Consider the following 23,764-nt stretch of genomic DNA (forward strand, 5'->3'; position numbering starts at 1 on the left):
GGATGGATGGATGGAGCGATGGATGGGTGGGTGGGTGGATGGAGAGACCAGAGAGATCATACCTGCCAAGAGCTGGAGATTGCGGCAAGTGCAGTAATCTCTAACAGCTTTTACTGGCTGGAATGTATTGACTGGCTTCAGATTTAGCAACTCATTCCTAAAGCTTCCCTCCCTCCCCCATCGCCTCCCAGTATCCCTCCTCTTCCTCCCTCCCTCTTTCTCTCTGTCATCCCAGTTTTTTTTTTATCTCTTACGCTGTGCTGTGCAGTCATTCGGCCTCCAGCTGATGAGCGTATTGGCAGCTACATCATTCCACCCTGCTCAGTTATTGGGATTTGTTTGCTACTTTGTCCTGTTTTGTATTGAAGCTGTCCCTGCAGCTGTACTGTAGAGTACATGCACCTCTGTGTGTGTGTTGGGTGTTATTGGAGTAGTTGTTATTGACTGACTGTAGTATTATTTATTTTATTCTATTGATTTCTTTTTTTTTTTTGCCCCACCTCCCAGGACGTGATAAGCCAGAGAGGATGTTCTCGTCTGCGTCCAGAAACTCTCTGTTTTCGCCCTGGTCGTCGATGGAGCAGTCAGACTCGGAAGCGTTGGACATCAGCACCAAGGTGCAGCTGCACGGGGTGCTGTGGAAGAGGCCTTTCGGACGGCCGTCGGCCAAATGGTCCCGCAGGTGAGAGTGAGCACTTTACTATACTGCAGTTCTTGCTATCGGTACGGGGAAAATCTGTCTGCTTCTAGTGCTGCTTATCAAACCTTTGTTAAAATCTGCATGAACTTAAAACACTAGAGGTTAAGCTTATAGGAAAAAAACGCTTTTTCTTAAATGTTTTAAAAGTTGACATTTTGGAGGGAGAAAGGTTTCCTCCGTTCCAGACAAAAATGCTGATTATTCTCAGAGAACGGTCAAATTCAAGTTGTTGAATCCTGAAAAGTTAATGATTGTTGAAAAACAGCTTTAAATTGACTTTTTATTTGACACCACAGTATAAAATATCATTATTCTAATGTCCTGAGAGCAAAAACTATTTCATTTGCATAACAGCTGCAGTTAAAAACATCTGTAGTAAGACATATGTATATATATATATATATATATAAAATTTAGGATTTTATGTTTATGCTATGTACATTAGAGCATGGCTTTATATAACAACAGGATGTACTTATCCACAGGCCTTTTTTTTGGATGTTAAAATGCCTGGATCAGTACTTTATAATAATAATAATGCTCTTAGTTTACATAACAGTTAAAACGACAATACAGAGAGCCCATTTGCAGCACACTTGCTTATGTCATAAAGGTTAAAATAATTTGAGCTCAGAGATTTCAGGATATTTGTCACCAGCTTAAAAAAAAAACGGAAGTTGTTCTGCCAAACACTGATGACATTTAGATATGGGTGACTGACCCTCAGAAAGACTTTAAATTGTGGGGGAAATTAAAGGGCCACTCCACTGATTTCACACATAAATGCCAGTTCAATCGTCATGAAGAGTTAAACTCAGCCTGTGAAAATAACTGTATAATGTCTTTTTGGGCTGACATTTAACAGACAGGAGGGTCTAATGAAAGATGCTATTGAGTTACACTATGGGACATGAAAGATCCAGCTTTTTGGAAGCTGGAACTGAAAGTCAGGATATCAAGGAACACTGCGGCAGAGAATTTGACCATTTTTTATTAGATCTGTCCCTGGTAAGTCCCAAAACTTTATGGAAGTAAGAATACAAAGTCACTTAGACTCAGACTTTTAGTATTTGGTGTACTATTTTAACTAGTACACCAAACACTTCAATAATACAATAACAGGACCTGAAAGTGACACGCAAACATGTAAACATGTTACATGTAAATCTATTTCAACAAATGTCAATATAGTTTATGTAGTTACCGTAGTTCACACATAATAATTAGTTCACTTAATTTGAAGATGAGGCAAAAAATCATCAGCCCTACATGTTGTGATCAGACTACCTGAGAAGTTGCAGTCATCTAAAGCCAAGGGGGTAAGCGAACATCTGGAAAGCGTACCTCCTATGGGGAGATTCTTAGGCTAATAAGCCATCACCTTCTGATAGCATTCCATTGACTGCCATTCATTTTGACGTCACTTTGACAGCGAATAACTTTACATCTGAAGCGTCTGAGGATCTGAATTCTGAGGATTACATCTGAAGACTTTATTTGTCCGTTGTTTATTTCTAAAAAAAACACGACAATGTACAAAAGGCTCCATTACCTTGTACCTCACGTTATGGCTCCGTAACAGGCGTTTTTGTAAAAATAGGCTAACGATTGTGTCATAACCACGCGACTTACTGTTGCATAGTAGAGAAATGACCATATAGTACAGGAGAAGTTCGCAGGCAGTTCCGACTTACATTAGCTGTTTAAGTTTAATTACTAATGTTAACTAGCATTTTAGTTAGCAATAATTAGCATGTGCCTATGTTATCTCCTTACATATACCTACGCTCTCCGTCTCTGCTAGATTGGGAATGATTGAGATTTCTCTTGGCACAGCTACCAGAAGACTTCCAACTTTCAGACAGGTTGCTCACGTCACATCTACGTCTTCAAGCTCAGTTGAAGGCTGCGCAGTAACACTCAGCCATCACCGGAAAAGTGACTTCACTGGTCTCTGTCGAAGTATATGGCGTTGCTGTGTCCATTCTTTTACTGTCTATGTCTAAAGCAGTGGTCAGCAGTGGTCAGGACCTCCGCAATGGGTCACAAGATGATGCTAATATCCCTTACCCACTTGCCAAAAAATCCACTAACATCTGGCTTTTGTCTTTAGTGGTAAAGGTTACAATCAAAGTTCACTCCCGGGACCAGTGACTCTGCAGTAGGCCAGTCGTGGGTATTTATCGGCTCCAGCTCTGATCGGCAGTAATGGAAACATGACACCCGTGTGGACGTGTTCTTTTGCACCTTTTTTGGCGCGATGCTTTGACACGTGGCGCCTCCGTCGGTGACTTCTGTCGTCTCAGCCACAAATTCCAAACATCTCCACCCAAGCAGCATTCGGACATCGTTGCAAATTATTCGGCACCGAGTTTGAAAGAGTGACTGAATGAAGTTTACTGTAAACAGATATAAAAAAAAAAGTAACCACCGTAACATTGTCACCAGCCTTGATGCTGCATTCTAGTGTTTACTAGCTCTGTTGTCTGGCGCATTTGTGATGTCAAATGTGACACACCAGAAAAAAACAAAAAGGCATACTAATCTACTGGCAATGGGAAAGGAATCTATTTTTAGCAGAATATACACGCTAATTTGGGTGGGAAAAGGGTATACAGGGTCTCTAGTTAATTACTTGGGTAAAAAATAAGAACAAGCAGGATTCTGCAACACAACATTTTTTATCTTTGCTTTTTTCTTATGAAATACTGTATAATTTTACTCATAGACATGCAGCTCGAGATGATGAGTGGCAAGTGCTGCTTAGTATTAATGGATCGCAAGAAATAAAGGTTGTCGACCACTAAACTTCTAAATCATTAAATAAACAAAGCAGCAGTATAAACAGTAATAAGCAGCTCCTTCACAGGATGAATTATACATGTCACTCGTTATTTGTGAATGAAATAAATATATCTAGAAAGAGGCAGAAGCATGAATGTTTAAGCATTGTTTTTACTGTATAATGAACTAAAATGTATCAGCGGGCAGGTTATCAAACAGCTTTGATTGAGAACATGGGCAGACGGTTTCCTTTCAGTCCCGCGGGGTTGACTCACTGCTGCTTTCTTTGTCTTCCTCGGTACAAAGATTCTTCATCATCAAAGACAGCTTCTTGCTCTACTATGCAGAGAGCGAGAAGAGAAACTTTGAGACCAACAGGTACTTCAACATCCACCCCAAGGTGAGCCACTGCATCTTCTCTGAACACTTGGTGGGAAAAAAATCCTGAAGGAAACACTGATATATATATATATATATATATATATATATATATATATATACATCACAAAATCAACATAGAGGAAATACTGTGTGTATATATATATAGTGATCGAACTAGCACTTCTGCCTCACAGCAAATTGGCACTTCAGAGTTCGATCACTGATCTGGGCAGCGTTTGAACCCCGGTCTGGGCAGGGCCTTTCTGTGTGAAGTTTGCATGTTCTCCCCATGTTTGCGTGAGTGTTCTCCGGTTTCCTCCCACCATAAAGACATGCATGCTAGGTAACTAGGACTACAGCTGAAAATTAAACGTCTGGCTAACACTGGAGCATTCACAGAAATGGGGATTATTGTGCATTGTCCTAATCAAATTAATAAATCTTAACAGTGGGTGGGTGGACATTTTTTTTAATATATGTATCATGATTTTTTTGCCGACGACTTTTAAAACTGATTCTAGTTTTTATTTTATTTTGTTTTACCAATGATTCATCTTAATATTTTCTATTTGTACAGTACTGCTGACAGCGAATACATCATATTTGTTTCCAGCAAAACGAAGAAATGCATGTTATGTACGTCTTTACAAATGAAATAAATGTCAGACTGACATGTGATGTGCATTTTTTTTAGAAAACAATTAGTTGTATCATGATACATTGTCTCTAGAAGTGTATAAATCAACTTTGGAAACTATCAAATTGCAACACTTTAAGAATCGCAATAAATGAAAATCGCAGTACAAATGCAATCGGCACCCATGTATCGGGAAAGAATCGAATCGGGACAAAAGCATACCATCCCAGCACTAGTGCACATGAAGATTAAGGAGGTTTTAGAATATCTATGTGTTTAAGTCACTGTTTGCTTTTATAAACCGAAGGCTTTTATGTGAATTATCCAGATGAAAACATAAATGACATGAAAGTGTGATGTGTTTTTGTCTCAGGGAGTCATTCCTTTGGGAGGATGTCTGGTGTCAGCTAATGAAAACATGGGCATGCCCTTTGCCATCGTGGTCAACCTGGAAGACTTCACTGTAAGACCAGTATCCTGTCACACTTTAATTTCTCCATTACTTTATCATTTATCAGCCTGGCAGAGGCTTAAAAATAATTTTTTTAAAACAGAGCAAGGCATAGGTGCACACAGACACCATGCAACAACAAAATAGCATCATACACTTAGTGAAAAGTCACAATTCAATGCATGACAAAGCAGCTTGGAGAGCAAAATTAAAATAGCTTTTTTATAAATTGTCATTTTATAACTGTAATGATTTGAGATACAGCCTGATCCTGCAACAAATGGGACACATAATATAGTGAATATAACTGCACACCGGGACAAAACAGTGTTACATCAATTTTGACTATCTCAGCAGCCCAAAGATGGAAATCCACTGTCTATTGTACAGCCTAAGCCCATTATTGACAAGCTGCTGATGTATAATATTACATATCCGCCCCCCAGGGCACCATAGTCCTGGCTGCTGAGTCTGGGGAGGAGCAGGTCCAGTGGATGGAAATGCTGCAGGACTCAGGGAAAGTGTAAGTATATGACACAAAATCTCCTTTTAAATGTTGCTCTTCTGAAGGAATTACACACACAAGATATACATTTTAAAACCCCTTTGTTTGGATATTATGGGTGGCAGTAGTTCAGTCTGTAGGGACTTGTGTTGGGAACTGGATGGTTCAAGTCCCCATACGGACCAAAGTATGGTGGTGGACTGGTAGCTGGAGAGGTGCCAGTTCACCTCCTGGGCACTGCCAAGGTGCTCTTGAGCAAGGCACTGAAAAATTATTACTATTATCATTATAGAATACATTTTTGTTTGTGGAAAAAATGAGACAATCCCAGAGTTGCTAAAGTCAGACATTTTCAATGAATTTTATACACTTGAGACTTTAAGTAGTACATGTTAGAGATGAAGGCCTGACGCAACCACAACTGTCACTGTAGCATAATGACCTGTAACAACCAAAATCACAATGTTCAGACAAATCTTTTGAGATATAACATTCACTTTGTCAGCTACAGCTTTTAAAAAGACATCAGCATGCTAACAAGCTCACATGGCAATGCTTTCATGCTGATGTTTAGCAGATGTAACGTTGTTGTTTACTATCTTAGTGTGTCAGCATGATAACAGGGGGAACCATCTGAATAAGATTTTATGGCAATCCATCCAATAATTGTTGAGATAGTTTACTGAAAAAGTGGAAACTTTGATCTGCTGAAAAATGTAGAATACATGAAAACATGAATGTCTGTAGAAAATTTCCATGGCAATCCATCCAAAAGTTGTCATATTTCACCCTGAGCCACAAACCACAAATTCAACCTGAGAGGAAAAGAGTGATTCATCCTCTTGGGAACATGAATGTTTCACGACAATCCAATTAATAATAGTTTAAATTTTTTAGTCTGGACCAAAGTGGTCCACTGTCATTCCTAGACTCATGTCGCTAGCATGGCTACAAATGATGGAAAGCATCTGTTTACGTGCTAACTGTGTTTTCAATTTACTAATCATCCTGGTTTTTCAAAAATCTCTGTTTGTCTAACAGCACGTGGAAGAATGCCCAGCTGGGCGAGGCCATGATCGAGAGTCTGGAGGCTCAGGGGCTGCAGCTGGCCAAGGAGAAGCAGGAGTATCTGGGTAAACATGGGGGGTACACTGAGCTTTTTAAAGGTTTAACAAGCGGACGCAGTTTACGTGAAATGGTTTTCTTTCTCCAGATAAACTGATGGAAGAGACTGAGGAGCTGAGTCATCAAAGAGCACAGAGAGAGGTGAGACCTTTTTATTCTCTCCTCTGGTATCATCACGTAACACAACACAACATGTTTTATGAGTTTGGAATAAAAAGAGTAGAACTAGTATTTTTAATAAACCATTCAAAAATGTACAGTATGTACTTTAGATGTTACTTATATACATGACTATTATTTTCACGGATTTATTTTTTTTGATAAATCAATTAATTGTTAACCCTTGTGTTGTCTTCGAGTCAAATTTGACCCGTTTTTAAAAATGTCTATATCAGAAATATGGGTTTCTTTTTGACTACCTAATTTGGATGATTCCATACATCACGCTTCGCAAGTACAACAAAAGATAGGATCTCTACTTTCATCGACTTTTGGGTGTTTTATAAAAAAAAAGTTTCAAAACCAGACTGAACATTGACATTTACACTTCTGTAATTATCCTTCCTTTAATATGAGTCTAAATAGTTTATAATTTCTGCTTTTTTTAACTCAAGAATTTGGTATAATTTCCTATAAATGACATGTACTGACCATGAATTCCAAAAATGCTATATATATATATATATATATATATATATATATATATATATATAAAAATGTAATAACTTGGTGTTAGTGGTGTTTATATTGTAAATGGTAGTGAAAAGAAACGTTAAACGTAAAAAAAGAGACAAAAACATTTAAAAAAGAGACAAAAGTGTCAATAAAAGAGACGAAAACGTCAGAAAAAGGGTTGATTTTCGGGACAACAAGTACATGGTCAAATGGAAGACAAGGGTCAAGTGTATAAAATTATATAAAGCGGTGCAAAATGCCATAATATCCCAGAGCGCAAGATGACTTCTTGGATAGTCTTTTGTTTGACCTTCACGTCATTTGTCGTCATGATCCTTCATTTTAATAATCACATACACGCATGCGTGTGCGTGTGTGTGAGTGTGTGTGTGTGTGTGTGTGTGTGTGTGTTTGTGTGTGCGTCCGTGTGTGTGTGTGTGTTTGTGTGTGCGATTGTGTGTGTGTGTGTGTGTGCGTGTGTGTGTGTGTGTGTGTGTGCAGGAGCTGGAGCGTCTGAACCAGGTTCTGGAGGAGGAGAAGATGAAGTTTGAGGAGGTGGTGTTGGAGCTGAAGGCGGAGCAGGAGCATATTAAACTGTAAAAAACTATTTTCCTGTTTACGTTAACTCACAATGAATGTACTGCACAAGCCTGTAAATGAAGGTGATTTTGTATTTTGTTGTGTGATGCTGGCAGAGACCTGGACGGCACAGCTCAGTCCCTGAAAGGTGTTGAGAGTGAAAAAGAAGAGCTGAGCAGTTTAACCGTAATTCTGCAGAAATCCATTGAGGTATGAAAAAAGTAACTCATCCTGCCAGGGTAACAATAGTGTATTTATCGACGACGTTTGTTTCGGTGCCGTCAGCTGGATGTCCGTTTCCTTCTGTTTTCTTTGTGTTGGCGTTCTAAACTCTGGTGGATTTCTGAGGACAGTAACCATAGTTAACTGCTCCTCAGATATCTGCAGGGTAAATCCAGACAGCTAGCTAGACTATCTGTCCAATCTGAGTTTTCTCTTGCACGACTAAACAACCTTTTTCAACAAGTTCCTTCCCGAGGCTATTTTGCTCAGGCACCGTGGCTCCGTCTGGTGCTTAGCATCGCCCAAGACGATTGTGATTGGTTTAAAGAAATGCCAATAAATCAGAGCACGTTTTTTTCCCATTCTGGAACGCTGTGTGGACTAGCCAGACCCTCCTCCGCAGTGCTGTGGAGGAGGGTCTGGCAATGCGAGACTAGGGTAACAATAATAACTTATTGATGAGTTAAAGAGAACTCTGGTGCTCGATTCAGATCATGTAATGTTACAACTGCTAAGTTGTGTAACAAACTCAGGTTGCTAACGTGATACATTTGACATTTGACATTTATGCAACTTCCTGTGGAAGGGGATTGGAGCCATGTAGAAAACTGAATTCTGGGATTATAACCACAACAAAAATCAAGAATTAAAGGAGTAGTTTGACATTTTGGGAATTATGCTTATTTTCTTTCTTGTTGAGAGTTATATGTGAAGATGGATACCAATGTCACGTCTCTCTGTTAAGTATGAAGCTGCGCTGGTTATTTTAGCTTAGCATAAAGACTGGAAACAAGGGTAAACGGCTACCTTGGTTCCATCCAAAGGTAACAAAATCTGTCTACCAGCACCTCTAAAGCTCATAGTTAACATGTTATATCTCGTTTGTTTCCCAGGCAACCAACAAAGACTCCAGGAAGTCACTGCTACAGGCCAAGAAACATTTTGTAATATTATTCCCCTAAAACTACAAATGTTATTTCTATACTTTTTTTTTAACGGATTAACCAAACAAGATGTAACATGTTAACTAGCGAGATTCAGAGGCAGATTTTGTTACCTTTGGACCGATCCAGTTGGCCGTTGCCCCCAGTTTCCAGACTTTGTGCTAAGCTAATCTGCTGCTGGCTGCAGAGCATGTGAGCGGCATGTCCCCCGCTCAAAGCCGCTCCACTCAATATCGCTCCCTGCTCAACTCCCCGCTCTCCTCTAATCGCTCACGTTGTATTTATCAGATGATCGGGGCCCATCCTCCCTACACGTCCGGAGCTTTGACGGAAAAAAAAGTCTGCCAGTTGACAGGCAATCTGCTCTGCGCTCCATCCAAAGTCCAGACAGTTAATAGACTGACATTGGAGTGGTATACAACAATTTCCATCTAACTCAAAGCAAGAAAGCAAATAAGTAAATTTCCCAAAATGTTGAACCATTCCTTTAAGAATCATGACTTTTTTTCCTAAGAATAACATAATTAATCTAAAAAAAAACAACATATTTAACATTTATATGTGGCTGAAGGAGGGTCTTTGATAACATACGTGTTAACGTAGAAACTTTGTCTTTCTTTGCCGAATCTTAAGATTTTACATAACTGAACTGTTTGTTTATACAGTATAACTATAATATATAGTTTAATATAAATAGTCACCCATTCACAAAGTTGGATGCTGCATCTGTAAAAGACCTGAAAATGTATGAAAAGATCATTGTTGACCGTCCCGTTAATTTAAAAAAAAAGAAATCTTAAGTAAAGGTCCAATGACATACTAGTTTTTTTCCAGAGCTTTCAAGCACCTCGCCAGTGAGTGGACTCGAGATTTATTCTGTTGAAATTTACAGGGAGGTTATTTATTTAGCTTTACTTTTTCCAATGTAACGTCCTGTTAATTTCATTGAAAAAGAGATATTAATACATTACACCTGTATAGGTTAAACTCTTTCCGACTTGAGTAGATTCTGTATAATGTGAATCTGTTGTTTTGTCCCTCAGGAGCTCTCTCTGGAGAAACAGAGAACTCTGGAGCTGCTGGGGTTGAAGGAGGAGAAGGAGGAAAAGGAGGCCGAGGCGGCAGAGGAGAGCCCGGCCTGCAGGAAGCCTGAGGACGGCGGGGATCCCGGAGACGTGAACCTGCTGCAGGACCTGCAACACATCGAGGAGCAGATGAAGATCCTGCTGAAGGAGAAGGAGCATGCTGATGAAAAGTGAGTGACACCTCGGAGACAGAATCCAGCTTCAGACTGGGATTACTGGTTTAGCGCAGCAAAAGTAGAACAAAACCAGTTGTTGTACAACAGACTTTTCATTTTACTAATGTCTTTTTTAAAAGTCCTTTTGGGGTTATTTTAACTTCTTTCCTAAAGTTAAAAGCTTAAAAATTATCTGAGCCATTCTGTTTTCATTTAGAAGTCCTTTAAAGTCTTCATCATTTTTTGGGCCAAGGACTCCTTAGCTGAAAGAGAGACAGAGTAGGGACCCCGTACTACATATACTGTATAAAGTTAAGTTGCATTAAACTGGGCCAGATGGATAAAAATGAATGGCAGTGAATACCTAAGAACATCTGTAAGTGTCAGGGTCACATTAGAAACACTGTATCAATACCAATAAAAAACAATCAAAGGTACTATAGGTGAGTGTTGTAGTCAAGACCACCTAAACCGAGACCAAGTCATCACCAAGACCAGAGTGCATTGAGACAGAAAGAAGCCCAGACTTTGAGGGGTTGAGACCGAGCCAAGACCAAGACCAAGTCAGGGCCAGACCAAGTCAAGACCAAGACCAAGGCAGGGCCAGACCAAGTCAAGACCAAGACCAAGGCAGGGCCAGACAGCCAGAGCTACTTCTTCAGTCTCTGAGAGGGGGTTAACAGTAACAAATTTCAAATTAGAATTGAGTCAAGTTATTGATTGCATTTGATGCAGGACGTTTTACATCCAATCACAGTAATGATGTTAACAAATAGAAATAGACCATTGTATTTTATACAGGCTACTTAGTGATATCCCTGCAGTTGTGGTCTTGACAGGTCTTGAAATAAAATCCTGAGTCCTGTTTGTCCGAGACTGAGTAAAAATGCTGTTGATTCCAAGACGAGACCTTCAAAAAGCGGTCTTAAGACCGATCTTAAGTCCAACACTGCTATAGGTTGACTTAGGGCTTTAGCCTGCGATTAGGTTTTGGCATCCGAAGGGTCAAAGACTCCCATGCCCATGCAGGGAACCTCTATGCTAATGGCACAGATGATGTAACAACTAGTGGAAATGTGTATTGATCCCTAAACAACCAGCCCCATTGATCAGCACCAGTAAGTGGGATATTACAAGGCAGCAGCTATTGACTGTATAGCACTAATGTTTTAGAATAGAATATACAACACTAGAATATACAAACCATAATGTTATGTTTCCACGAGCTCTGCCTTCGCTTTCCTCCTCTTCTCGGTCGTCCTCTGACTGACAGATAACTACTGCAGCTGCATGGACAAATACAAAAATACAACTATAAATCATACAGGACCGTTTTCATACCAAATGCAAAATCAAGTTGAGACGCAACTGCATTGCAAAACAACATTCCTGCAACAAATACTGGTTAAAATATATATATTTTGTTGAGGCTATTCCTTCAGTTGTTTGCATGTTAACTCAAATCTATGATGATGATGTTTTTAAGGCTGTTAGATTAGACCCAATTTTAACAAGTATTTTTATTGGAAACAGTTACATCCAATGGTGCAGCAACAATATATTTAGTATAAAAACATGGTTTCCTTCATTTCTTTCCCTGAAAGGTGTTTCTTATATTTTGTCCACCTTATTTACATATTATTGAGGAGCAAAAGTAGCAGAAACACCGGACATACTGTAATGTCTTAAAAATGACGGTAGAGTTGAATCAGCACCATTCTGACACAATGTTTTACAAAGGTAGAATTTATGACAGGACAGTTTCATTGGACGGTTACCTCATAAATTACATTATCATTTATATCATCATTGTACATATTTTTACGTACTTGAAATATGTTTGAGATCTCAGTTTGCCATGAATTTCTGCTCTCTCACTTATATTTTTGCTTTTTCTTACAATCATATCATGATAAAAAATAATATATCAAAAACAATATAATATAATAAAATATAATACGGGGAAACTGTGAAAGCTAGCCAGCCACTGTCCAAAGGTAGCACAATTTGCTTACCATTACCTTACCTGCTTACTGCTTACTCATTCATGAATAATGAACATATTATATTTAGTTAAATCTGTACAAAAACCAGCATCGGAAATGACAATTCACTGAATTACCATGTTCACAGAAAGTGAATATGTGCATTTCATTTGTAATAAAGTTCTGTGGTTCTGTGTTTTAACCTTAAAATCAAACCACAGGTGTGTGTTTGTGTGCATGGCACCAAGATATGCAGTCCTGACAGTGAAGAGCAACTGAAGCATTATCCGTAGCTTTTTTCTTGCAACAAAACAGCTTTTCCAATTTTCTAAAGGGCTTTAAATAATGCCAAAATCATTAAAATTGCCAATATCTGCATGATGAACATGTTCTAATTCGTACAGAGCTATTTATTATGTCGTGTGAAGTCTTTTCCCTGTTTGAATGTGTTTTTCTGTCGTCCAGGCTCAGGGAGAACGAGCAGCGGGCTAAAATCCTGCAGCAGGAGAGGGAGTACTACTCGTCTCAGGCTCGGACGCTGCAGCAGTCGCTCTCTCAGCTCACCGTGGACAAGCAGCAGACCGAGGCCGAGCTCAAGGTAACACAACAGCGTGGGTGCCCGGATAGCTCAGTTGGTAGAGCAGGCACCCATATATCGAGGTTTACTCCTCGAAGCAGCGGGCCTGGGTTCAACTCTGACCTGTGGCCCTTTGCTGCATGTTGTTCCCCCCTCTCTCTCCCCTTTCATGTCTTCTGCTGTCCTATCAAAATAAAGGCTGAAAATGCCCAAATAATACTCAGGTAACACAGCATAACTCTGCTGATATTACACAGCAACAAAACACTGCTCAAAGTCAGTTTAAAGGTCACCATATTGATCAGCTGCCAGGTTTACGTTTTCATGTATAGTTCCACACAGGTGATATCCCTTATTTTACTTAATTGGACTTTTTGTTGGCTCTGTGTGGATTGTGTTTGTCATTTTCCAGACTCTTCTGTTAGCTTTCTTAGACGTGACAGAGACACATTATACATTTCTTTTCCTTATTAGCACAAGTCCTGTGGCCTTAGGTAATTCCCAGCATGGCTCTGCCCAACCAGAGCAGTTCATTATTATAATTAACTTCATAACCATTTATTGTAACGGCAGCTGAAGTGTGAGTTTTAAATGTATTTTAGGCCTCTAAATCATGACTTTTGTAAGACTTGTAAACACATTAAAACATAGCTCTACCTGAGGTACAATAAATGCAAAAAAGGGGTGATAACACTCCTGTTTCAAGCCTGTCACAGCAGACCTGTTGCCTCTGATTAGCAGCAGGAACTGCTCAGGGGGAACTAATAACAGGAACGATGGTTGTGTTAAGCTGTCCTTGTACTGGATTTTTGTAAATACTGAACTGATAAATGTAAGCCCCACAACCCTGAAAAAAAATTGGACCTGACACTAGACAGAAGGTTTTTAAATGTTTTTAATGATTTTCATTTTTTATATATTCAGTTTTACGGTCAATTATACATTCTGTAAATTGTGTTTCCAAACATGAAAGTGTAAATGTTTCTAAGCACGTAACACATCAAATTCTATATCCAAACGTAGTCACTTTTCATAAGCTAAGAAAAACAACCTAGTTTGTTGTAATAATAATAATGGTTCAGATAATCCAATTGTTTTTATCTTAATAATTAGGAGAATTTTCACAATCCGAAAAGGAACATTTAATCCTGCAGTTTGTCTGAAAAATTCTAAATCAACAATATTGATTCTAAATAGTAGTAACCTAAAGGTCCTATGGCATGCTGCTTTTTGGATGCTTTTATACAGGCCTTAATGGTCCCCTAATACTGTATCTGAAGTCTCTTTTATATAGGCCTTAGAGGTCCCCTAATACTGTATCTGAAGTCTCTTTTATATAGGCCTTAGTGGTCCCCTAATACTGTACCTGAAGTCTCTTTCCCTAAAATCAGCCTTGGTGCAGAATTACAGCCACTAGAGCCAGTCCCACAATGAGCTTTCCTTAGGATGTGCCATTTCTGTGTCTGTAGCTTTAAATGCTATTGAGGAGGAGAGAGGGGGGGGGCAAGGTGGAAGGTGGGGGTGTGGCCTTGACCAACTGCCACTTTGCTTGTTTGCAAGCCATGATGTCTCTCTCTTTCTCATGGGCGGGCCAAATTCTCTGGGTGGGCGAAGCAGAGAAAGGGGAGGTAACCTTTCCCCTTATGATGTCATAAGGAGAAGATTCTAGATCAGCCCATCTGAGCTTTCATTTTCTCAAAGGCAGAGCAGAATACCCAGGACTCGGTTTACACCTATCGCCATTTCTAGCCACTGGGAGACCATAGGCAGGCTAGGGGAACTTATATTAATGTTAAAAAACCTCATAAAGTGAAATTGTCATGCCATGGGACCTTTAAAATACCTACTTAAACATTTGTTCAAGGCTCGGCTTGTGCAAATAACTCTGGTGAATATTTTTTAGACACCAGTTGGGTGTAACGTTGATATTCTGGGATGTTCATCCCATTAGATATTTTTCCTGGCACCCAGTCTGATGTGCTGAGTCTCTCTGGCATGGAGAGCTGATCTCACATTACATTTACTGGAAGAAAAAAAGCTCATCGTCTTCTCTTGTCCAGTTCCTCTGTATGAAAGTACCTCTGTTTCTTCTGTGCTTCGTATCCATCACTCACTGTTTTCACTCTGTCTTCCTTCAGGCCTCAGTCAAACTGCATTGTTGGCAAAAATTATTCGGTTACACTTTACTTGAAGGTATCTACATAAGAGTGACATGACACTGTCATGGACGTGTCATAAACATTATAAACAAGTCATAAACTTTATGACATAATGCTGCTTTTAGTAAGTGTCATTCGGTTTTTGTCATGAAAAGTTATGGTTAGAGTTAGGGTTAGGGTTCATGTGTTATGTCACTCTTATGCAGATACTGTACCTTCAAGTAAAGTGTTACCCAATATTCAAGTAGTTTAAGAGACAAACACCTGTATTGTTGTAAGTTCTCCTGAGCAAATAGCCAAACCTCAACTGTCAACCAATTTCTCCAGGCTAATACTCTACACAATTTGTTTTACAGGCTGATAATTATTATGAATTTTTTGGACTAAAGCCATACAAAATTATTTAAGTATATATAAATAAAGTATTTAAATTCAACATTGTTGTATTCTAATACTTGTTTTACATAACTATAAAGGTGCTAACGAACTTTCAGTTCATCCTGAGACAGTTTGGATTTGAGTAAGCTGTGACCTCTTAAGCTTAGGGAAATCTTTTCTCCATCACATCAGCTCAGTTTATCATTAATAGCCCAATACTTAAACCCTTAAATATCCACATACAGATGCAGTATATCGATTTAACCCAAATACGTTTTCACTAACATTCTGTGTGTTTTCCTGTTTGCCCCAGGCAGAGATAGAGTCTCGGGTGGAGCTGGAGAAGAGACTGAAGCAGGCTGAAGAGGCTCTGCAGGACCTGGAGGAAGGCCTGGACTCGCTGGAGCGGACCAAGGAGACAGACCAGAAGATGAAGGGGGATGTGACGGAGCTGAGGAGTGAGTGCATTCACTGATACCTTCATAACTGATCAAATATATATATATTTTTTTGTGTGTCTTTGATAGACCACATGTGTGCTGCAAGATTGCATTTAGTACACTAAGTCACAGAAGTTTGATTTGATAGTTCCTATACATGAGGATGGCAGCAAGAATATCATAAGTATCCCCAAGTCATACATATGCATTTAAGCAGATTAGCTCACATAATTCTCTGCAACAGGTTTACGTACTGATCCAAATGCTCTTAAACACACATACAGTGAAGATGTGAAGTGCATAATCTGATCTGACACATACACCTGTGTGACTACCCTCCTCTGGATAGAGTTTTTATAACATGTTTATCACATTCAGCAGATATCATTCTTGGATAAAGCATTTTTTATTTCTTTTGTCGACAGAAAGATGAGGGTTTTTACGTTTTACTTTTAATGTCATTTATTCAACAGAAATTGCCTCAAACTATTAGGGCTGTAACTAATAATCATTTTCATTATTGGTGAATATGTCGACTATGTTCTCGATTTATTGTTTGGTTTATAAAATGTCACAAAAACATGAAAGATGCCTGTTATATTTTTTCGAGATGATGTATTCATATAGTTTTTTTTTCCCCGAACTAATCACAAAACATATGTGACAAATAAAGCATAAAATCCTCACCTTTTAAGAAGCTGTAACCATGGAATTGATTTGGCATGTTTGTTTGAAAATTGCTAAAACAATTAGTTGATTATCAATTTGTTGCTGATTATTTTTTGTTGATTGACTAACCTATTAGTTAAATAATCGTTGCAGCTCTAAAATTATACTGTATAAAAATGGCAGTGCTAATAATTCAATATTCTCATTTCATGTCTCCATCCATACATTTTAATATTAAAGGTACAATAGGTAAGACTTATAAAACTAACTTTCTGTCATATTTGCTGAAACTGACCATATGTTCCAGTAGAACTACATGAAGCAGGTCATTTAAAAAAAAATCTGGCTCCTCTGGCACCACCAAAAATCCACCGCTCCCTGTTCAGATGCACCAATCAGGGCCAGGGGGGGGTGTCTAACTGTCAATCACTGCTCATGCCGCCTCAGAGCAGCTCTCCACAAACCAATGGGTGATGTCACACATGCTCTGTCCATTTACAGTCTACGGAAGAAACACACATTTAACAGTTTTCCTGTAATCTTGAATACTTTAGTAACATTTATATCAAGATGTTTTTAGAGGTCCACATTTTACTTAGCTGTTCCCATACTTAGGTCCCACAATGACATTGACATGCATTGCATGAAAGGAGGTGTACTTTACATTGAGAGCATTTTATATTAGTTTTTTTCCATCTGTAAATTAGAGACTTAAGTCTTACCACTAATATTTGTTGGTCAATTCTTAATCAGCAAAACAAATCAAGGAATCTAATGAGTGGCTGTAGCCTGATAATGTATGATGGCTATGGCATGAAAACTCCTGAAAACCAGTGTAACAACACCAGCATTCTGTGTATATATATGATGTGTTTCTGATATGTGTGTTTAATCAGGATTCTTTGAGGAGTGTATCTGTGCAGCGGAAATCGAGGCGAAACTTCCAGCGATAATGAAGAATGCTGTGTATCTGCACAAAGCTGCCGCACGCAGAATAAAGAGCTGCCGCATCCAGAGGAGAGCCTCCAGGAGCCACTGGTGTAAGTCTCTGCATCACACACTATTTATGACATACTATACTATGACTTTCTTCAACATACTATACTATGGCTTTTTATCACTTATTTCAACATACTATTTTGTGGCTGTTTATGACTTTTTCGACATACTATTCTATGGCTTTTTATCACTTTTCAACATACTATACCATGGCTTTTTAATCACCTTTTTTGACATAATATACTACGGCTTTTTAGCACTTTTTTTCGACATACTATAATATGGCTATTTTATCACTTTTCAACATACTATACTATGGCTTTTTTAAACACTTTTTTCAACATACTATAATATGACTTTTTTCAACGTACTATACTGTGACTTTTTTCGACATACTATGGGCCCTATTTTAACAATCTAAGCGCACGGCGTGAAGCGCATGGTGCAGGTGCATTAGGCCGTGTACAAATCCACTTTTGCTAGTTTACCGTGATTCAAAAGGGTTGTACTTAGTGTCTTCATTAATTCATAGGTGTGTTTTGGGCGACATGCAATAAACCAATCAGTGTCATCTCCCATTCCCTTTAAAAGCCAGGTGCATTTGTACCTTGGCGCATTGCTATTATGATGGAGGATTTGCACCATAATATTTTTATTTGTAATCTTTTGCATGTTTGTGTGCTGCTGTGCTTCCCTGTGTGTGTGTGACAAGCATAGTGTACGCGCTTTTTGGTTTTTGTTGGTCAATGCGGCGATCACTTTCCAGTGCCTCAAGATAGCAATATGCCAAGAATGCACGAGAACACACCTCCCTGTAAAACCAGCACGCCCATGGGCGCACAGATGGGCACAGGTGCATTTGAACGATGTGGGCGCTGGACGGGAAATTGACAACTGCGTCGGTCTTAAAACTATCAAAGACACTTGCGTCGGGCTTTGTGCTGCACTGTGCTGTGCTGTGCTGTGCTGTGTGTTGCGCTGCGCCGCATTCAATTTAGGGCCCTATGTGTTACATGCGCCTCTGCTGTGTGTATCTTGTTTTCTCCCTCTGTCTCCTCTCTCTCTCTGTCTCTCGTTCCACACTCCTCCCTCTGCCTGTTAAAGGCAGCTACACACCGGGCCGACGGCCGACCGTTGGCAGAAAAGGCAGTTGGACTGATCAGTCTCCCCGAGTTGGTCAAAAAAATGCCTCGGAACACAGCAAAGAGACGAGACGTAATACGTCTCCATAACAGCAGGCGGCGCTACTCTGTATTGTTGCCCAAAAAATGAAAATCGGCAGCTGATTGGACGAACGCGTCACGTGGGTCTGGGTGCTGCTTCTGGATTTTTCAACAGGCCATTAATGGCGAATCATTCAGAATACAATCTCATATTGTACTAAAATAGTTCACTGAAACGTGTTTCTGAAAACATTTTAAAGCAGCCATATTATGCTCATTTTCAGGTTCATAATTGTATTTTAAGGTTGTACCAGAATAGGTTTACATGGTTTAATTTTCAAAAAACACCATATTTTTGTTGTACTGCAGTGCTCTCTCTCACTGCTGCAGATCCTCTTTTCAGCTGGTCTCTGTTTTAGCTACAGAGACCTCTTTTCTTCTTCTTCTTCTGTACTATCTTTGATTGCACTCGCACATGCTCAGTAGCTCAGGCGTAGATCATGTCAGCTAGCTAGCTCCATAGACAGTAAAAGAAAGGCTGTTTCTACAACTTGGAGGGGGGTCTGGCTGCAGACCTCCAGTGTCAGGCTGATTCCGTTGCAGGCTCCACTCTCAGGCTGCCTCCAGTGTCAGGACCGGAAATAACAAACTTTTTGTGCGTCTCTTAAAGGACTGAACACCCTGAATCCACGGGTTACGTTTGCAAATTGCCGAATAAATTGCCGAATAATACCGAATGTGGATGGTTTGTAATAAATAAGTTACGCTAACGGTGGTTAACGGTTGACTGACGATCAGGTTATCTGACGATCTCTTATGCGCAAGAAACTTTATAATATAACTGTATACACACTTTTGGAAGAAGCCGCTTTGTTGTTGATTTTTTCTTAATTAATTTTAAATTAATCAACACTAACACGAAAAACATGAATTTATACATTGCATTATTATCGCATTAGCCTACATCAAGTGTCAAAATAAACGCCATTCATAGCCTATAGTTTAGCGACATTAGTCCATGTAAAAACATTGAGCTTAATGGAATATGCATTTCTTAATGGAAATTATTGACACAAGTTAATGTCTGCTCAGAGGGTTATACATACTGAAGTAATCTCAGCTGTTATGCTCCAAGCCACAGAGTAAACCCGAGACACCGGTTTGTACGTTTTCAACAGACGGTTTATTTACAAATAATGAAAATAAAATGACAAATTGGCACTGCAATCTTCTTTAGAAATTCAAAATATCAAAAACTACACCTGCAGAAACGAATGTAGAACTAGAAACATGGTGATATCACAATACATAAAAACTAGAGGTAATCTTTGAACTTACAGCTGGTTTTAGACACTAACTGGCACACAGGAAAAAAATCCCCAAAAAACAATGTCCTCAATCAGTCCTGTGAATGTAAAAAGTAGGCTGGTGGTTGCAGCTAAGCTTTTATTGACTGTTACTACTCCACTTTACATTCACAATATGCCAAGTATCCTTGTTTGTCACAAATCTCATCACAAAACAGCCACATGTCCTCGATTGTGGAGAATTTGAACTTAAATGGTTCCCGGATGTCATCTTTCTCTAGTTCCTCAAGCTTGGAACTTTCCTCCTCAGACCAAAGTCTGGCATACTGCTTTGCAGCTTCTTCCATTTCCTCCTCTCCCATTCCGACTGCACTGGGCAACTCCACCTTGGATGAAAACAAATGTTGGTTTGTTTCCACCCACTCTGCTGACTTTCTACAGTCAGAAATGATCCTAACATATAAGCATAAGTAGCAAAGGGACACTTAAAATGAGCTTTGTCAGAATAACCTCAGTATAAAACAGAGCATGCCTACCATCTCAACATCTTTTTCATCCCTAGCTTCGGGAGGCTGCAAAACAGGGTGTACTTGATTCTCTCCCTAAAAGAAAAAAACACAAATCCTCCTTTTTAAGGTCAAATACAATGATCCCATCAGGGCCAGTTCTTTAGATCATCCACCTTGATGAATCTAAGATAGATCTAAATACTGAACATGGATAAAGTTCAGATTCTGTAAACATTGCTGACTGAGGGATGGATTAAAAAATGACACTGTGGTAGTATTCTCAAAGAAAAAGCACAACCAACTTTGTTCATTCCTGTTTTCCCAGGGTCCAGCTTTATGTCATCATCAACTAGTTTGTTATTGTGGGAACTCATTAAAATCCCCTCTGTCCCTTTACTTCCAACTCACAAACTGAAAACTGACCTCAGTGACGTCATCCATTTTCTGCTTCTTCAGACGGAACATTGGTGGCACCTCACCTCGCAGGATGGCCTTTGCTGTGTGTGTCCAGTGGGCAAACTGTTTGCCATGGCTGAAATAAAGAAAAAAATAAGTGTTGGCTATAACAAAGATTGTGTTAGGTAAGGTGTTAATATTTCCAAGACAATCAAGTAAGTGTCAACATCTTTGTGCTTTCACCTTCCAAGGTCAAAATTCTCCATTAGCAAAATACACCACCACTTTCGCAAAGCCGACATGTCCCTCTGAAAAGACATGACTGTAAGCTGTAGTAAATGTTATTAACAGGATTTTTATAGTTTACTTTGAATATGCAGGTCAACTTACCACAGTGAAATCATAGGGTGCATCAAGCACAGTGTAAAGGCCATACTATGCTTCCTCTGTATATGTTTCGCCAAATTCTTTTTATGGCAGACCAGTTTACAATGAGGACATTGCACCTTCTTCTGGAGAAATCTCTTTGTTGTCTCCTGGGCAGTACATAAATGTGTCTCTCCAGAAGAAGGGTTGGCAGAAGGTGTGGAGGTAGAGGTAGCAGCATGCACCTTTATATCTGGTTGGGGAGGAGGAACAATTGAAATGGAGGAGACAGGTGGAATGGTGGATGGTGAAAGATGGGGAGAGGGTGTGGCAGGTAAGTCTGCATTTTGTTTGGATGGGGCAGCAGCTTCTGTAGCACCTTGGCAAGCCTCCAGGTGTCTCTCCATGTCTGTTCTTCTTATAATAGATTTGTTGCATATAGGGCAATGAAAGTGCCCTGTATTTCTGCAGTTCAAATTGCACTTGCAGATCTTTTTGTCTAAGAGCAAGTAAAGAAAAGTTTAAATTAGCCAATAACAAGACATGAGAGTACACAAAGACACAGACACACACAAATCCATACCTTTGAATATAATAGCATTTTTAATGTGAACATCGAGGTGCTGCTGAAGCTTGGCTCGTTGGCTGGGTTTGTATTTGGGGCAAAGGGGGCAGTGGAACAGCTTACAACAAGCTGTGCAGCGTTCCACTTTAAACCCTCTACCCTCTTCATAGATTGAACGATGCATCTACATAACACAGAAAAAGTGCCGTTAAAATATATGTATTTCAATTGGTAAAAGTATAAAACGAGTGGAATGAAGGATAGAAAAACTTAAAAACTTATCCTCATGTCATTTTCATTTAGACAACAAATAATCCTGAGCGTCAGTCAACCGTTAGCCACCGTTTGCGTGCGTAAGGCGGCTAGTAAAACAGCAAACATATGGTGTGTGTTTATGTCTATATCTATATATACATATTTGTTACTTACTGTTGTCCCAACGGTAGTCAATTTGCGGCAATAAATCTTCTTCTCCCAACGGTAGTCAATTTGCGGCAATAAATCTTCTTCTCCTACTTTTTCGTTGTTTTTAGTCGCAATCATAGACTGTATATACAGTCTATGGTTGCGCCGGACTCCTTTAAGAGACGCACAAAAAGTTTGTTATTTCCGGTCCTGACACTGGAGGTAGCCTGAGAGTGGAGCCTGCAACGGAATCAGCCTGACACTGGAGGTCTGCAGCCAGACCCTCTTGACAACTTCGGTCAGTTCCAAGGCAGGATTAGCTGGGAGACTTCTAAATGAGGGCGCACATGTAAGTAGTTTTTTTGTAGATTATGGTGAACTTGTGTGTGTTGTAGCAGTGCTTTGCTATTGAGAACGAGGTAGCATGCTAGCGTTAGCATTAGCGTTAGCATGCTAATGGTTACGGTTAGCCAGCACGTTTCGGGTTTGTGATGTCACAAGCCTTGCCGATTTTGAACAGCTCACCCAGAGACTGAAGGCAGGACACATTCAGAAACCGTATCTCACTCTAAACAGCATGGATGGATTTTTTTCAAAGTTTGGGCTGGAGGTTACCAGTAGTTCAATTATTCGTCTCTTTTGTTTGTTTTAGGATTAGTTGAGCCTTTTTAGGTAATTTACGGGGAGACGCAGGGAGCGATGGCCCATTACGAGGTTGGTCCAGCGTCTTCCCATCTTTTTATATGTTGCATCATCCAATCCCTTTTGAGCCTTGATTTAATTCTTTAAATGGAAGCCATAACATATTTGGGGGCTTGTCTAAACACGGTTTTCCGCATTGAGTAGTATTTGTGTTGTTTACCGTGTCTTCACATTGCCTACTTTTTGTGTGCTTTGTTGTTAATTCGTGCACACGTTTTTGGATGCCATTGATTTTTGGTGCTGCTGCTCCTTGAGTTTTTTGTGTGCTGTGCCAATTTTCGGGCGGTACATTTCTCAGGTTCTTTTTTATAGTGATCGGTTAGTCTGTGTTGTGCTATTCGCTCTTGACAATGGAGTTTAATGTTGATGAATTTGTAGCGCAACCAAGCCTTGATAAATAACAGCCTTGCACAAAAGAACCTTTGGTTGTTATTGCCGATCATTTTGGTATCATTCTGTCTAAACAGGCAAAAAAGAATGTGATAAAATCTGAGTTGGTGGCTGCTTTAACAGATGGTGTGTTGCCTTGGGACACTGGTGTTGCCACAATGGGGGGAAAAAAGACCCCCATTCAGCTCCGTCTGAAGGAGTTAGAACTTGAATTGTGTCGCTTGGCAGTAAAAGAAAAAGAGCTTGACTGTGAATTGCAATCACGCAAAATTGAGGTTGACAGATAGCTTTGTTGGAAGGAGCTTGAAATGAAAGAGAGTTCTTCCTCCTAATCACCCATAGTGTCTCAGTCTCATGAATCTGATATTAACAAGTGTATTCGTTTGGTTTCCTCTCTTTAGTGAGGGATGTAGATAAATATTTCAATTTGTTTGAGCGTGTTGCAAACACATTAAAGTGGCCTACACATGTTTGGCCATTGCTTTTGCAGTGTGTGTTCACTGGCAAGGCT

General features: G+C 39.6%; 2 protein-coding genes across 2 annotated transcripts in view; both read left to right on the forward strand.

Moving 5' to 3' along the window:
• Nucleotides 1-260: 260 nt before the first annotated feature.
• plekhd1 (pleckstrin homology domain containing, family D (with coiled-coil domains) member 1) lies at nucleotides 261-17,559 on the forward strand (the record flags this gene model as incomplete). The annotated part of the gene is made up of 12 exons (XM_031309706.2): nucleotides 261-682; nucleotides 3,791-3,884; nucleotides 4,876-4,965; nucleotides 5,400-5,476; nucleotides 6,500-6,591; nucleotides 6,672-6,724; nucleotides 7,760-7,854; nucleotides 7,954-8,047; nucleotides 10,047-10,258; nucleotides 12,694-12,826; nucleotides 15,656-15,800; nucleotides 17,348-17,559. Coding segments are annotated over exons 1-12 (1,452 nt in total), but the record flags the coding sequence as incomplete, so codon positions are not given.
• Nucleotides 17,560-21,470: 3,911 nt separating this feature from the next.
• Nucleotides 21,471-23,764, forward strand: part of LOC116063572 (neuronal PAS domain-containing protein 3) — a 131,492-nt gene continuing 129,198 nt past the window's right edge. Inside the window, exon 1 of the mRNA XM_035994948.1 lies at nucleotides 21,471-21,525. Within this exon, the coding sequence (XP_035850841.1) occupies nucleotides 21,471-21,525 (55 nt within the window). The remainder of the gene's footprint in view (nucleotides 21,526-23,764) is intronic.

Source organism: Sander lucioperca, chromosome 18 (genome assembly GCF_008315115.2).
Source record: "Sander lucioperca isolate FBNREF2018 chromosome 18, SLUC_FBN_1.2, whole genome shotgun sequence".
In the NCBI taxonomy this organism is placed as follows: Eukaryota; Metazoa; Chordata; class Actinopteri; order Perciformes; family Percidae; genus Sander; species Sander lucioperca.